The sequence below is a fragment of the Hippoglossus stenolepis genome, chromosome 9, assembly GCF_022539355.2.
Source record: "Hippoglossus stenolepis isolate QCI-W04-F060 chromosome 9, HSTE1.2, whole genome shotgun sequence".
Classification (NCBI taxonomy): Eukaryota; Metazoa; Chordata; class Actinopteri; order Pleuronectiformes; family Pleuronectidae; genus Hippoglossus; species Hippoglossus stenolepis.
The window spans coordinates 9852188-9864287 of NC_061491.1; the positions used below are offsets into that span (position 1 = coordinate 9852188).

General features: G+C 42.2%; 2 protein-coding genes across 5 annotated transcripts; one reads left to right on the forward strand and one right to left on the reverse strand.

Annotated features, from left to right (window-relative positions):
* Window positions 1-262: 262 nt before the first annotated feature.
* On the reverse strand, window positions 263-6963 carry rnf34a (ring finger protein 34a). Of its 2 annotated transcripts, XM_035165661.2 has the most exons (8): window positions 6765-6963; window positions 5989-6207; window positions 4736-5116; window positions 4122-4184; window positions 3576-3777; window positions 3347-3376; window positions 2794-2835; window positions 263-2147 (listed from the first exon to the last, which is right to left on the reverse strand). In XM_035165661.2, exons 1-8 carry the CDS (start codon window positions 6768-6770, stop codon window positions 1960-1962), a joined length of 1131 nt encoding a protein of 376 aa, XP_035021552.1. In that variant the 5' UTR covers window positions 6771-6963; the 3' UTR covers window positions 263-1959. The 2 variants fall into 2 exon arrangements, with proteins under 2 accessions (XP_035021552.1, XP_035021553.1); XM_035165662.2 differs by lacking the exon at window positions 2794-2835 and having other exon boundaries at window positions 6765-6962.
* A 672-nt stretch (window positions 6964-7635) lies between these two features.
* c9h5orf34 (chromosome 9 C5orf34 homolog) lies at window positions 7636-11346 on the forward strand. Of its 3 annotated transcripts, XR_004697509.2 has the most exons (12): window positions 7636-7926; window positions 8006-8095; window positions 8183-8422; window positions 8623-8885; window positions 8967-9038; window positions 9605-9725; window positions 9881-9972; window positions 10056-10134; window positions 10210-10298; window positions 10396-10442; window positions 10582-10817; window positions 10947-11346. XR_004697509.2 is itself a non-coding variant. In XM_035165660.2 (11 exons), the coding sequence occupies exons 1-11, from the start codon at window positions 7654-7656 to the stop codon at window positions 10761-10763; spliced, it is 1548 nt and encodes a 515-aa protein (XP_035021551.2). In that variant the 5' UTR covers window positions 7636-7653; the 3' UTR covers window positions 10764-10945. The 3 variants fall into 3 exon arrangements, 1 of the variants encoding a protein (XP_035021551.2); XR_004697511.2 differs by lacking the exon at window positions 10947-11346 and having other exon boundaries at window positions 10215-10298; window positions 10582-10677; XM_035165660.2 differs by lacking the exon at window positions 10947-11346 and having other exon boundaries at window positions 10582-10945.
* Window positions 11347-12100: the final 754 nt, after the last annotated feature.

Sequence of the window (12100 nt, forward strand, 5' to 3'; positions counted from 1 at the left end):
GGTAATAACTATTGATTGCCAGTTTAATTTAAAATGTAAAATGCACCACACAGTTAATGTGAGGTTTTATAATAGTTTTGTCTCAAACCTCAAATGACATGGTTTAAATGTCACAAGCTAAAACCAGAAAATGTGGGTGGGGGGGTTCACCCTTAAAAACAAATTCCTCTGTTGCCCAAAAATATTTTATGTTTGATGTCAATTATCACACGATCCAAGGTAATGCAGGGACACTATGTTATGCATGAATACAAAAACGGAATTTTTATTTAAATCTTTAATTACCAAAATAAAAAGTTTGACATTCCCAAATACAAAGACAAACCTTGCACACATATACCCTCACTAAACTAAAAGTGCAACCTGCTCCTCTTCATGATTGTAGGGGGACATCTTTACTGTAATAGCAGCAACGTTGAATTTGTGTGGGTACAGTAGAGAGACGGATACGGCTAAAATGAGCAGGGGAATGTAAAACCAGGAAATAGAGCTCTGCAGCTGGAGAAGATGGTGGAATATAACATAACCAGCGTCGAAGGGGTTTGGGTTCTTGTCATGCTCTGGTTCAAGAGGGACAGAGAGTTCAAGCAAACCTATGCAGATTAAACATAACTCTGTAATAATAAACTAACCCAATCCCACAATCTCCGATTACTCAATTTGAAATCAAATGGAAAAAAATATAGATATATATACACATCTCATGAGTCAATATATGCAAATGTACATTAGCATTATTTCTATATACTTTCTATACCACAGGTGTCCGTTAACTCGCGCTATATCTTTGAATAGTTAGTTCAATATATTACTCCTACATGAGAGAGAATCAACTGAAAAGCATTAAGACACTTCATTCCACTCCCGACAAAACACGACGACAAAAAGAACATTCAGTTTCACATCCACAGTTCAGCTGGAAAATGGTAAAGGATGAAGGGATGAGTTAGCACCGGTTGTTGTGTCCTGTCTCCATGTAAGTGCAGAGACAGGACAGAGGTGACGGCAGAGGAGGTTAACTACTGTATTGCTGTAATGGCAAGAGTTTGCATGATCATTTCAACATGTCATGCATCACAATAACATCTTTTTAAAAGCAAATCAGTGAAGATAATAAAAGAAATGTAATGTCAAGTTCATCATAAGTCTTCATCATCAGCAGTCATCGGAATCCTCACCTGCTCATTTGTGGGCTGGGAAAGAGTTTAACTTGAAAAGCAAACACAAGCTCAATGATTTCTACTTCTCTTTTCACACTGACTTGAATAAAAACACGCGCTACCTCAGCCTCTGCTCCTGGTTTGCAGTTTGTGAGCAGTGGTGCATCAACACACACACACAGAGAGTGAACAAAGTGCTTTCTGTTCAAACAACCAACAGTCACACACTGGCCCACACAGTCGACGAGGGAAAAGACAATGGGTGAGCGTTGGGTGTGACCCATTATTTGGCAACTAACTCTCCTGTGCTCAGGTTCAGTGTGTGTCTGTCCTCAGTGTTACTAAGATATGTATTCCCTTGCAGCAGCTGTAAAAGAGAAGTGCTCTAAAGAACACTCAGAGTTGAGGGCCAGCTACAGTTCATGGGCTGATCTGAGGGTGATGAGTTGTGTTAAAACGAGGCTGCATGTTGCCGAGTGCCTCACATTCTTTGTGTTGAAAAATTGTAAGAAAAGCAAAACTGACACTTAGGAATGAGCACAGATTATAGATATGTTTACTTGAGGAATGAGTCACAAGAGGGTATGAGCCTACGCTCTGCCCACTGGTGAAAGCAAAGAGTCAAATTCTTAATAAAAACACATTTCTCTTAATGTGCAAATAATGTCAATACAAACATGAGACATCCACAAAAATGAGTCTTTTGGGGATTCAAAGGTTGTGAGCTGCATGGCTGAGTTAAGGTACAGTCTCAGTCGGAGCTGCAACTCTGAAGCACGTGCTGCGGCGCTGCAGTGCATTAGGACTTGAAGACGTGCACGGCCCTCACAACGTACTGCCTGCAGATCGGGCACTCGCTCATCCTCTTGCCGCACTTGGTGCAGGTGACCATGTGACCGCACTCCAGAAGAACACAGTCGATTGATGCGTCCATGCAGATCCTGCAGAGGTTGTCGTCCTGGGTCGTCAGTGGACCCTTCACGCCGTCTACAAGGGACAGAGAGCGGTCACAGCAAATGTTGAGAAACTGCTTTGAACACAGTGAAGAATAACCGTGACATTTCATGCACTGTGGAGGGGCAAGGAGCAGCAGCTTGACAAATCCACTCATTTTATCCAGCGTGCCTTATCTTGGGCAGGTCACGCTCACAATCACCTGAAAAATGTCAACGTCTGCTGTGGTTATGTGTCAAGATGTTTCTATGACAACCACACAGCCTTTATCGCTGGAGACGTGCTGGTAAGAGAGTGAATGTACACGGCTAACATACTGCAGCTCTCAGTATAATTAGCTCCACACGTTGAACACGTGACCTTATGAGAGCGACCCCCATGGTGGATCAATGCTCCTGGAGCATGGCTTAGCTAAAACGTTTAAATTAAAGTTCTTTAGTGGGATAAGTGAAAATTCATTTTCAATAAAATCAGCCTTCACAGGAAATGCCATTCCACAGGGAGGGAGGGGCACATGTAGGGATTTAAAAAGAAAGGTGGGGGGGGAAGCGAATGAGAACAGGTTCACAACGAGCACAGATATGATGCAGATGTGACACTGCTCACACAATGGAGAGGCGGACCACGAGATGGTTAAGTGTGACCATGGCAACGGTGGCAAGGAATCCATAAGCCTTACCTCCGATGGCACCGTTGCAGATGGGAGGGGGGAAGGCCACCACTTTAATGTGGGAGGAGTAAAGCAAGCGAGAGACATTTCATCATCATTCTGGGCGAATAAACTCATTGAAATGATTCTGCTTGTGTCTTCGTGTGTTCAGTGTAGGTAAGTCAAATTATTCTTTTTTTTTTTATTATTATTATTATTAACTAGGGGCGTAACAGAACACAAAAATCACAGTTTGGTATGTACCTCTGTGTTTTGAGGTCACTGTTCGGTATGTTTTTGGTAGAGCGAAAACCAGTGTTCTCACTAAAGAGTGGGGCCACTTATTGGCTGCTATACAAACACCTATGCCATTTGTTATTAGAGTGTGTGTATACGCTACCCGGTTGAGCTGGGTTCAGAGAAAATGTTTGAAATGATATTAAGGTTTTGAACTTTCGTTACAAATACATGTACCGTTACACCCCTACCTAATACCTACAGGATATAATATCATCAGAAGTAAGGTAATAGGTTTCTGAGGTTAAAAATCTAGGACATTTCAAACAGATGGGTGACAGCTTACCTGTGGTTACAGTACTGCTGTCTTTTTCCACTGCAAGACACAAATCAGTCAATCACCAAGTGCACAGAAAGTACATGGTAGGGGTAAATATTTATATCAATCTGTTTTCTACTTGGCTTCATACATACTATGATAGATAATGTCATGCTTTTTCATAGCTATCAACTAATAAATAAGAAATCAGTGTCAACTCTACACACAGTATTTATTCACGGTTCATAGTACCCACATGATTTCCTGTTCTTCTCCGTCTCTCTGTAAAGTCTGCTGACGCGCTCCACCAGCTCCCACTTCTCACAGCACCCTGAATAGTTGACAAAGTTCCTGGCCAGGATCTCCTTCAGCTGCCTGACGGACAGGCCCTCTATGTCCCTCAAGCTGGAAATGTCCGAGAGCGACGCTCTGGCCCGACGCCGCGTCTGAGGACTCACCTAAAGCACCAGAAAACAAATAATACACTATTAAAAGATTCAGGATTTTAACCTGAACATTTTAGATTGTTTATTCTATTAATGCTTTTATGTAAAAAAAAAAAACACCTTTTAATTTAAGTTTGAAAATTTGAAAAAGTATTTTGAGTTCCGCAATCTGCAGACACTGCAGTTTTTGCTGCCGGGGAGAAAGTGGTTACAGATCCAGCCAAAAGGTTCTTAGCCTTAGCATCTCATTCTCAGCCCTTACATTGGTTTTCTTGCACATTAGCATTCAGCAACAGAAATGAAATGTGTCTGTCCCATATAAATGATTTCAAAATCATCAATAAAAATATCATCACCTCAGGGGTGTGTTCACTGGGATCCACGTTGAGGAGAGACACAGACGTTGCGTCACCTATATCCTGCGACACAACAACAGCAACAACAACCATTAGAATGTACTACATACAAGGAGCAAGCCAGTTAGCTAAGGATTAGGATTAGACACTCTTCAGCCATTGATACCTGAGGAGGAACAATGCCTTCTCCCTTCCATTCATAGAAAAGCTTACTGCTCCCTAAGCAGGCCAAGTACAAGTATTTATAGTGGATCCTGGCTGCTTGGAGACGAGCTCCCCTTTCATTGCCAGTTGCAGAACTTCTTGTTCTCTCTTTTACCTTTTGCCTCTCTGCTTTCTAGCATCCAACTCAGTTTCCAATTAGTTGGTTAACGAAACACAATTGTCTAGAGTGAAGTTAAGTGCTTCCTTATTATTCATTTATAGCAGCTCAACAAACAGTGCATTATGCCATCAATTCAAGGACTCTTAACATCTGCAGAATTAACCTAATGAGCTGTGGACTCTTGTTAATGTAACTGTTATGCCTACAGGCCAAACGAATCTTAACTTTCTTAGCAGAAAATGACAAATATTTGGTCGATTTGTGGTGTAGGTTATGAGTTGGTCCTGACCTGGTTGGTGTCAGAGCTATCACTCCTGCTGAGCGGTTCCTCCTGAGAGGTGACAAAAGCGGACAGCTCAGAGGCAGATTGTGTGGTAGAAGGGGTATACAGGGAACGTGAGTGCAAGCTGCCCGTGTCAGGGTCCTCCTCCTCCTCAATGCCTTGATGACAGAGCACCAAGTCCACCAAGTCATCCTTTTCCCTGCAGGTATCGATGGGGATGTTGCGGAGCAGCAAGTACTGCCGCAGGTCTTTTACTCGTAGACGCATGAGCCGAGGGCGCTGAAAGGCTGTGGCTTTCAGCAAATGGCATGTGGCACAAATGCGCAGATTCTCCTGAAGCACGGAGCACAGCGAGCAGAAGCTCCTCTTGCAGTCGCAGCAAATATACTAGGAAAAAAAACAGAGAGAGGAACCAAGATGATGTAAATGAGGAGATTTTTGCATTTTCTACGACGCATTACGGCTAAAAATCCCTGTCATCATCAGGATACATCAAACATTAACAAGTGTATCTGCCCTTCATTTTTATATGTTTTTTATTTTATTTTCACTAACCTGTGACATTATAGAATAAATAAGAAAACAGTCATGTTGATTGACTGGAATATCTATGCCAGTAGACCTTTCCTGCATTTTTGAGTCACTCACATCTGCTCTACCTCTCCAGGCACAGAAACAGGAGGCAGCTCATTTCTTTTACGTGACAAACATCAAATAGTAATAAATGCAAGACATGGGATTAGACTGGCACGATGATGGAGTGCAGCATAAGGTTCAGACAGAATGAGACCTCTGAGCCACTGGATCATCAGTGAAGACGATATTACAGAACCAGTATGTTGTCCATCTGTCTCTAGAATGGCACAGTGATTACAACAACAACGTGTCGCCTCTGGGTGTGAATTAAAATAACAGCTAAATTAATTTTAGCTCCACAGAGCCTCAGTTTCAACTGAACTGCTTTACAATTTAAAATATTCAGGGATATATTCAAAAAGAGAGTGATTTATCACAGACTAACTTCAGCCCTAGTTTTAGGTCCACTGGCCAGGCAGCATTACAAATGTAGACATGCATAAAAACATGCACTTAATCTACTCTGCAAAAATTTGATTGCTCAGTTTCCAACAGCCAAAGTAATTCATACTCCTAAGTATTTATTTAATATCTTCATCTGCTTCCACACATGCAGCTTTTTCAATCTCATTAAGTCAGCAGATCAATTCATTTCTACTGGCACAGATCATCCAAGCACCTACCTTCCTCCTGAAGACCGAGAAGGCCTGGCCACAGGCCTTGCATACAGGATTGGGACTCCCTGAGCTGGTGGGCGGGTATGTGGAGTATCCCGCACTGGGTGCAAATCTGAAGGGTCCAGCACCGGCCCCGAACCCCGGCTGCTGGCCTCGGACGGCCCCTGTACCCATGACTTCATTCAGCAGACCACAGCATGAAGCCCACAAGGACGAGGCCCCTGCCTGACAAGTCACAGAACACCTTGACTTGAGTATTTGCTATGTTCACATGAATCTTGGTGATGCTTTAGATACTGAAAGGACACGGACAACAACATGTTAACAAATGGTGACCACAGAAACAAGCCCAGCTCTTTGAATAGAATCAACATAAGAGTGTTCATTATAGATGAGGTGACAGACACTAGCAGTTTAACAAACAGAAACTAGGTGCAGGCAGGAGGACGAGGCTTCTCCAGCTGCCACAACACTACCACACTAAGCGCGATGCATCGTTAGAGTGTGTATCGAAACTGTCGAACGTTAACGTTGCAAAACAGCATAAAATAACAACTGAGCAAAATCTTCAAGAATAAAAATTCAACTAAATTCATGCTTAACATCAGTGTCAGGTGGAAGCTGGCTGACAGCTGTCAGAGGGGCTGTTTTGACCATTAGCAGACGGCAGCTCCCGACACAGCGACGAGATGCTTTGCGATGCATAGCTAACGTTAGCTGCTAGCTACAGGCTAAGCAGAGCTCAAAGAGGAGCGGAGGTTACGTAAAGAGGACAGACGCACTTTCATTGCAGCTCCGGCGTGTCTGTGGCTGTGGAGGAACCGACTGGCGGGTTAAACATCGCAGATGGGAGCGTCACTTCTTTATCTGAACTGACTGGACGAGTCTCGGTTTCACGGTGAGAACTGAGATCAGAGTCCGAGCTCAGCGACTGGCTTCTTCTTCTACTGCTCCCTGATGCTGACAGAGTCTGGACGCTGCTGCGCTGTGTTGCTGCCTCCCAGAGGTCACATGAAGAACTAGGGTAATGGCTATTAAATATTTGAATCATTTGAATCAATAATAACATTTAAAAAAACATTTTGCTGTCAGTATTAGTACAATGAGATCAGATTATCAGGGGCCGAAATCGCCAAAAATAAATAAATAAATAAATAAGTGACTTTACATATAATAAATGCGTAAATAAATGTAGAAATATACGAAAGCCTATATCACCACCAAACGGTTTTGTTATGTATTTATTATGAATTTATGTATTATTTTGGCATTTACTCATTTAAATATTATCAAGTTATTTATTTGTTTCTTTATTAATTTTTAATTATGGCATTGAATTAAGATAAGATATTCATTTATTTGTCCCACTATAGCCGAATTTATCGCGTTACAGCAGCCGAAAGGATAGTAAAAGTGATAAATAAGTAGAAATTAAAAAAATATAAAATATATAGAGTTTGACAGAATTGCACAGTTAGATGAAGTTAAACACAGTATATCAACATTAAATCTATTTCTTGTTTGTACCGCTGGTTGTTAAGAATGTGGTTGTCAAACAAAAAAAAAAGTGATACAATGTACAGTCAATAAGTTATTAACATTATAACGCACTTCCGGTACGATTTTCTCCCTCTCTGCGAGCGCGCCAACAACAACAACCGTCTCCACGTGATGACGTTGACTGACGCGTCATCACGGTGTTTTGACTTTCAGCGCGTTTCTTGTCCAGGTAGTTTGAAGATGGAGACCGACCCCAGTGTCAGCTCCATGATCCTGTTTGAGGACGAGTCGGTGGATGTCCGCTACGTGAACGGATCCCAGTTGCAAGTGTCCCCGTGCGGCGGTGAGTTCCTGCTGGTGAAAGCCTCCGACCCCTCCCTGCATCCTCTGCAGCCCAGAGAGAGGGTCCGCCAGAGGACGAGGTTCACCATCAGCTCCTACAAGGTACATGTCAGGACCAGGCTATTCTCTGCATTACAACAGCTGACCTCCGTGTATTCAACGTGCTGCCGTCACTTTGCAGGAGTTGATGACAGCTGCTCTGGCGTTTAGGAATAAATATGCAAGTCGACCATACCTGCCACAGGAACTCGTCCCTGCTGAACACAAGATGGTACCATACACCACTTCCTATCCCACTGTTGGTCCCTCAAATCGCTGCTGTCTGAATCATGTTGCCATCTGAATGTTCTACCCGCAGTCTTTCAGTATTGACTCGGATGTGATGTGGCCTGAGTTCTCCTCCTGTGAAGCTGAGCTCGGGCCTGGAGGTGAAACCATCATCCGGTCTGAGGAGGGACGAGCTACGCTGATGCTGTCGCCCTCAGGAGAAGAATTCTCCATCGAGTTCCAGTGCAGACTCAGCCAGTTTCAGAATCATCAGCAGAGTGCGGAGAGTTTCAGCAGGGAAGCGGATCGCAGGGCGAGCCGGCAGCAGCATGTAAGCGATCTGATCTGTCAGACCACTAAAGACCAAAGAGGTTGATCTGAGAAGAGGAAACACAGGGGATGAGTCAGTTAGATCAGTTGTTCTCTGATTGTCAGCCCTTCTCAGACAAAGGTCATGCTTCTTAAACACATTCTCCTGCTTACGTCTCATCTTTGATGAACTATTTCCTTTCTTGTTTCTTCTCTTCCCAGCCAGGGGCGATGTACCAATCCACCACAGTGGTCCAGCATCACTCGTGCTTTGCTTATGCCCCCATGTGGCGCTACCCTCTCTCCTTAGCTCTCCACCACTGGACGACGCGTGTCTCCCAATCTAAAGAAGTCGCAGCGGTTGGATCCGGTTATTCTGCCCAAGCAGACAGGAAAATAAACATGTCTGACATATCTAGTGAAGAGAGAAGGTCTTGTCTACCTCAGGCACTGGGTCTCACATGTCTGTCCCCTCACAGACACAGGTTTGCTGATTAAGATGCATGTTGTGCATTATTTATTGATGCTCAGTAACTGATTTGGGCTTCTGGCCTCATGTATTTAAGGTGGAAGAGTAAAGATGAGGACCTTCCAGCAGAGCTGATGAAAGTGATGTGGTGTCAAGGAGTCACCTACAGGTAGATTTCATGATCCTTAGAGAGCTATATTAATTTGTTTATCTCTGAAAGAGCACCACCACTCCAAATGTAACATAACAAAAAGCATATGCCTTTGCAGTATGGTCTCTGGAATGACCTTGCAGCTGTGATCAGAAATGCTTCATCTCTTACTGCTTTTAAATCCCTTCTTTAAATAAATATATTTTTTATTTATTTACTTATTTATTTATTAGAATTATTTATTTCATTGTTTTCCTCTTGTGAAGTACTTTGTTGTATAATACAAACAAAGAATATTATTCTGACTATTATGAATTAGATGGTATAATAATGAAATATTATAATTATAAGACAGTAGTTTACTTTGAACAAAAGAAGCATTGAAATGAAGTGTATATGATAGGAGATAGGCAAAATATGTGTTTCATTCAGCTTTACTTGATTTTGTAAAGGCAACAACAAGCGGTGCATTTTTTCACACTTAGGTGTTTAAAGTGTTATTTTCATTCTACCTTAACTTTTCTCATTTACGAATCCCATGTATAGCTACACAGTGACTGTGTGTGCACCTGTCTCTTGTGCAGGATACTGAGTGGAGCTGTCGCAGTCATGGAGGTTTCTCCAGGAGATGGATCAGTGATCCGTTCTAACGGTGTCCTCAACACTTATTTTACCCATCACCGCCCTGAGCTGCAGTCAGGGCGGGTAAGTCTTTCATCATGCAGCTTTCATACAGTCTGATCCACTGTATTAAAAATGGCCCGTTGTTGATATGGAAGCTAAACACAAAGCCAATAGAGTTTCTTTCATTTTTCCATAAATGCACAAGGAAAACTTATTTGTTTGTGTTTATTTCGCAGGTGAAAGAGATATCATACCATCTGAATAACCTTCCACCAGATGTAGTTGGACAGGCCTACTCCATATGCTCTATTGTGAATCGTGCAAGCAGGTGAGGAACCGTATATAACGGTAAGATCAATGTCATCGCTTTATTTTATTTAAGTCTCCAACCATCACGTCATTGTTTTAAAGGATCCTCACCTGCTATGACCAGGCCAAACAATCGCTGACGCTCCCTGCAACACTCAGCTGCTTGCAAGGGACCATAGAGGTAGTTGTTCATATCTACAGTATTTCCACAGTATTCCAGCTTCTAAGATATATTAATATGGTATTTTGTTTGCAGGGCAGACATTTTTCTAAACCTGCAGTGCTTGAAGGAAATCTTGCACCTGTGGAGCATCAAATGATTGTTACAGAGAGACAAGAAAACCTGTGAGTTTTATTTTTCTGGTCGCTCGTTTGGTATTTGTTGGATTGTGAGTTGGATACTTTGTTATGTGTCTAATGTGATCTGTTGCATGTCCTTCAGGTCAGATATTGTAGCTGCAGAAGTGGAGAAGATACAACGGTTCAACTGTATCCTTCAGCACTCAGACGACGGCACAAAGAGCGATTCACACAATAGCGATTTATTTTGTTGCTGTGAGATTTTACATATTACCCATGTTTATGTTGGCAATACCTTTTGTTATGCACTTTAACACCCTGTGTTCAGTTCTTCTGGAGAATAGCCACCTGCAAAGAGGTGAGAAAGCATGTGTGGAGCAGAAATGTCCTTCTGCAGAGGAGGGGACTCATGAACCAGTGAGTGAGAGCTCCATTGCTGAAGCTCTTCAGAGGACATCCAAGGCCATACAGGAGATTGATGCTCTCGTGTCTGCAACAACACTGACTTGACGGAGTGAGGGAAAAGTAGCAGAAACCCCTGCATCTGGGCTTCACTGGGAAGATGTAAAGCAGTTTAACCGTTATGTACCAACACTTGCATAAAATCACTAATAACATAAAAAATGACATATGCATCTCTGTTTTTTTTTCATGGTTTTGATAAGTTGGACCAATAAAATGTTGTTCCCACAGATGTAATGCTCATTGAATACCAAGCCAGTCCCAGCTGACATTCGGGGGGAGGTGGGGTCCACTCTGAAAAGGTCACCAGCGTATCACAGGGTCAACATACAGACACAAACAACCATTCATTCTCATATTCAATGTAGAGTCTCCAAATGAGGTTTTCTATTCCAGATGTGATAAAAGTTTAATGTGTTAATGGTCTTTGTAGCTTTTTTAGACATGGGTATACGCATTCAATATCTGTCTAATCTTGATTTACATTTAGAATTTTGCTCCAAATGTTCAGAGTTTCCCTGAACTCAGCATCTTTTGAAATAAGAAATTCAAAATACTTGACTGTAGTATAATGTGGGTACCATATGCTGCCACAAGATGGCAGTCATGAATAGCTCATTAAAGAAATTGCATTTTCTCAAGTTCAGATGAAAACAAGATGCTTTTAAAAAATAAATGTGTAATTACATTAGCTTTAAGGCAAAGCTGTATTATCTATTTGGTTTGTTATGACACTCAATGGCTCACTGTCCTGCGTCTACTCACAAGAGTGATGGTGGAATTGGGCAGCCTTGTGTTATACCCCTGTTCATTTAAAACCTAAAGGAACACTTGACAAAGAGTGAGCTGTTAGTGTCATGATAAAAGCATCTGATCACATTCCTTAAATTCTCTGCAGAACCAGTTCAGATGACATGGGGCCTCGTGGGCGAGATCCGTCATCTTTGTGGCAGTTACTGTTCCTGAGGACTGGTGACGTCATGGGTGACGTCCGTGCTCTGGCATTGAAAATGATTACATATCCACTATTTACTATCTATCTATCTATCTATCTATCTATCTATCTATCTATGTCTGTCTTTACATAGTGAGTGAATTGTGAGTTGATTATAAACTCCAACAGAGAGTGCTACTGCAACCAATCATGTTTGTGTCCCAAAGTTGTATCATGGTTAGTTGCCTCACAGCAAGAAGGTTGTTGGTCTTTCTGTGTTCTATCAGATACAAATAAAAACATTGCTCACAACAGACTAAACATTGTGTTGCAGCTGCTGCATGGATGTTGGCAGTTGAACAAAAAGTATCTCATTATGTTGCTGAGGGGAAAGTGCAGATTTTTTTTAGTCACCTGTCAGAATGTTTGGTAAACACTTGAAAATGAAAAT

What these genes read in the sequence shown, in the direction of transcription:
- c9h5orf34 (XM_035165660.2), top strand. Translation starts at nt 7,654, where the DNA reads ATGACGTTGACTGACGCGTCATCACGGTGTTTTGACTTTCAGCGCGTT. An exon ending in CTGTCCCCTCACAGACACAG is followed by an intron (nt 8,886 to 8,966) that starts GTTTGCTGATTA and finishes CATGTATTTAAG; the next exon opens with GTGGAAGAGTAAAGATGAGG. An exon ending in GCTTGCAAGGGACCATAGAG is followed by an intron (nt 10,135 to 10,209) that starts GTAGTTGTTCAT and finishes TTTTGTTTGCAG; the next exon opens with GGCAGACATTTTTCTAAACC.
- rnf34a (XM_035165661.2), bottom strand. An exon ending in ATAGCTCTGACACCAACCAG is followed by an intron (nt 4,185 to 4,735) that starts GTCAGGACCAAC and finishes GTTGTGTCGCAG; the next exon opens with GATATAGGTGACGCAACGTC. An exon ending in GGAGAAGAACAGGAAATCAT is followed by an intron (nt 3,377 to 3,575) that starts GTGGGTACTATG and finishes TGTGTCTTGCAG; the next exon opens with TGGAAAAAGACAGCAGTACT.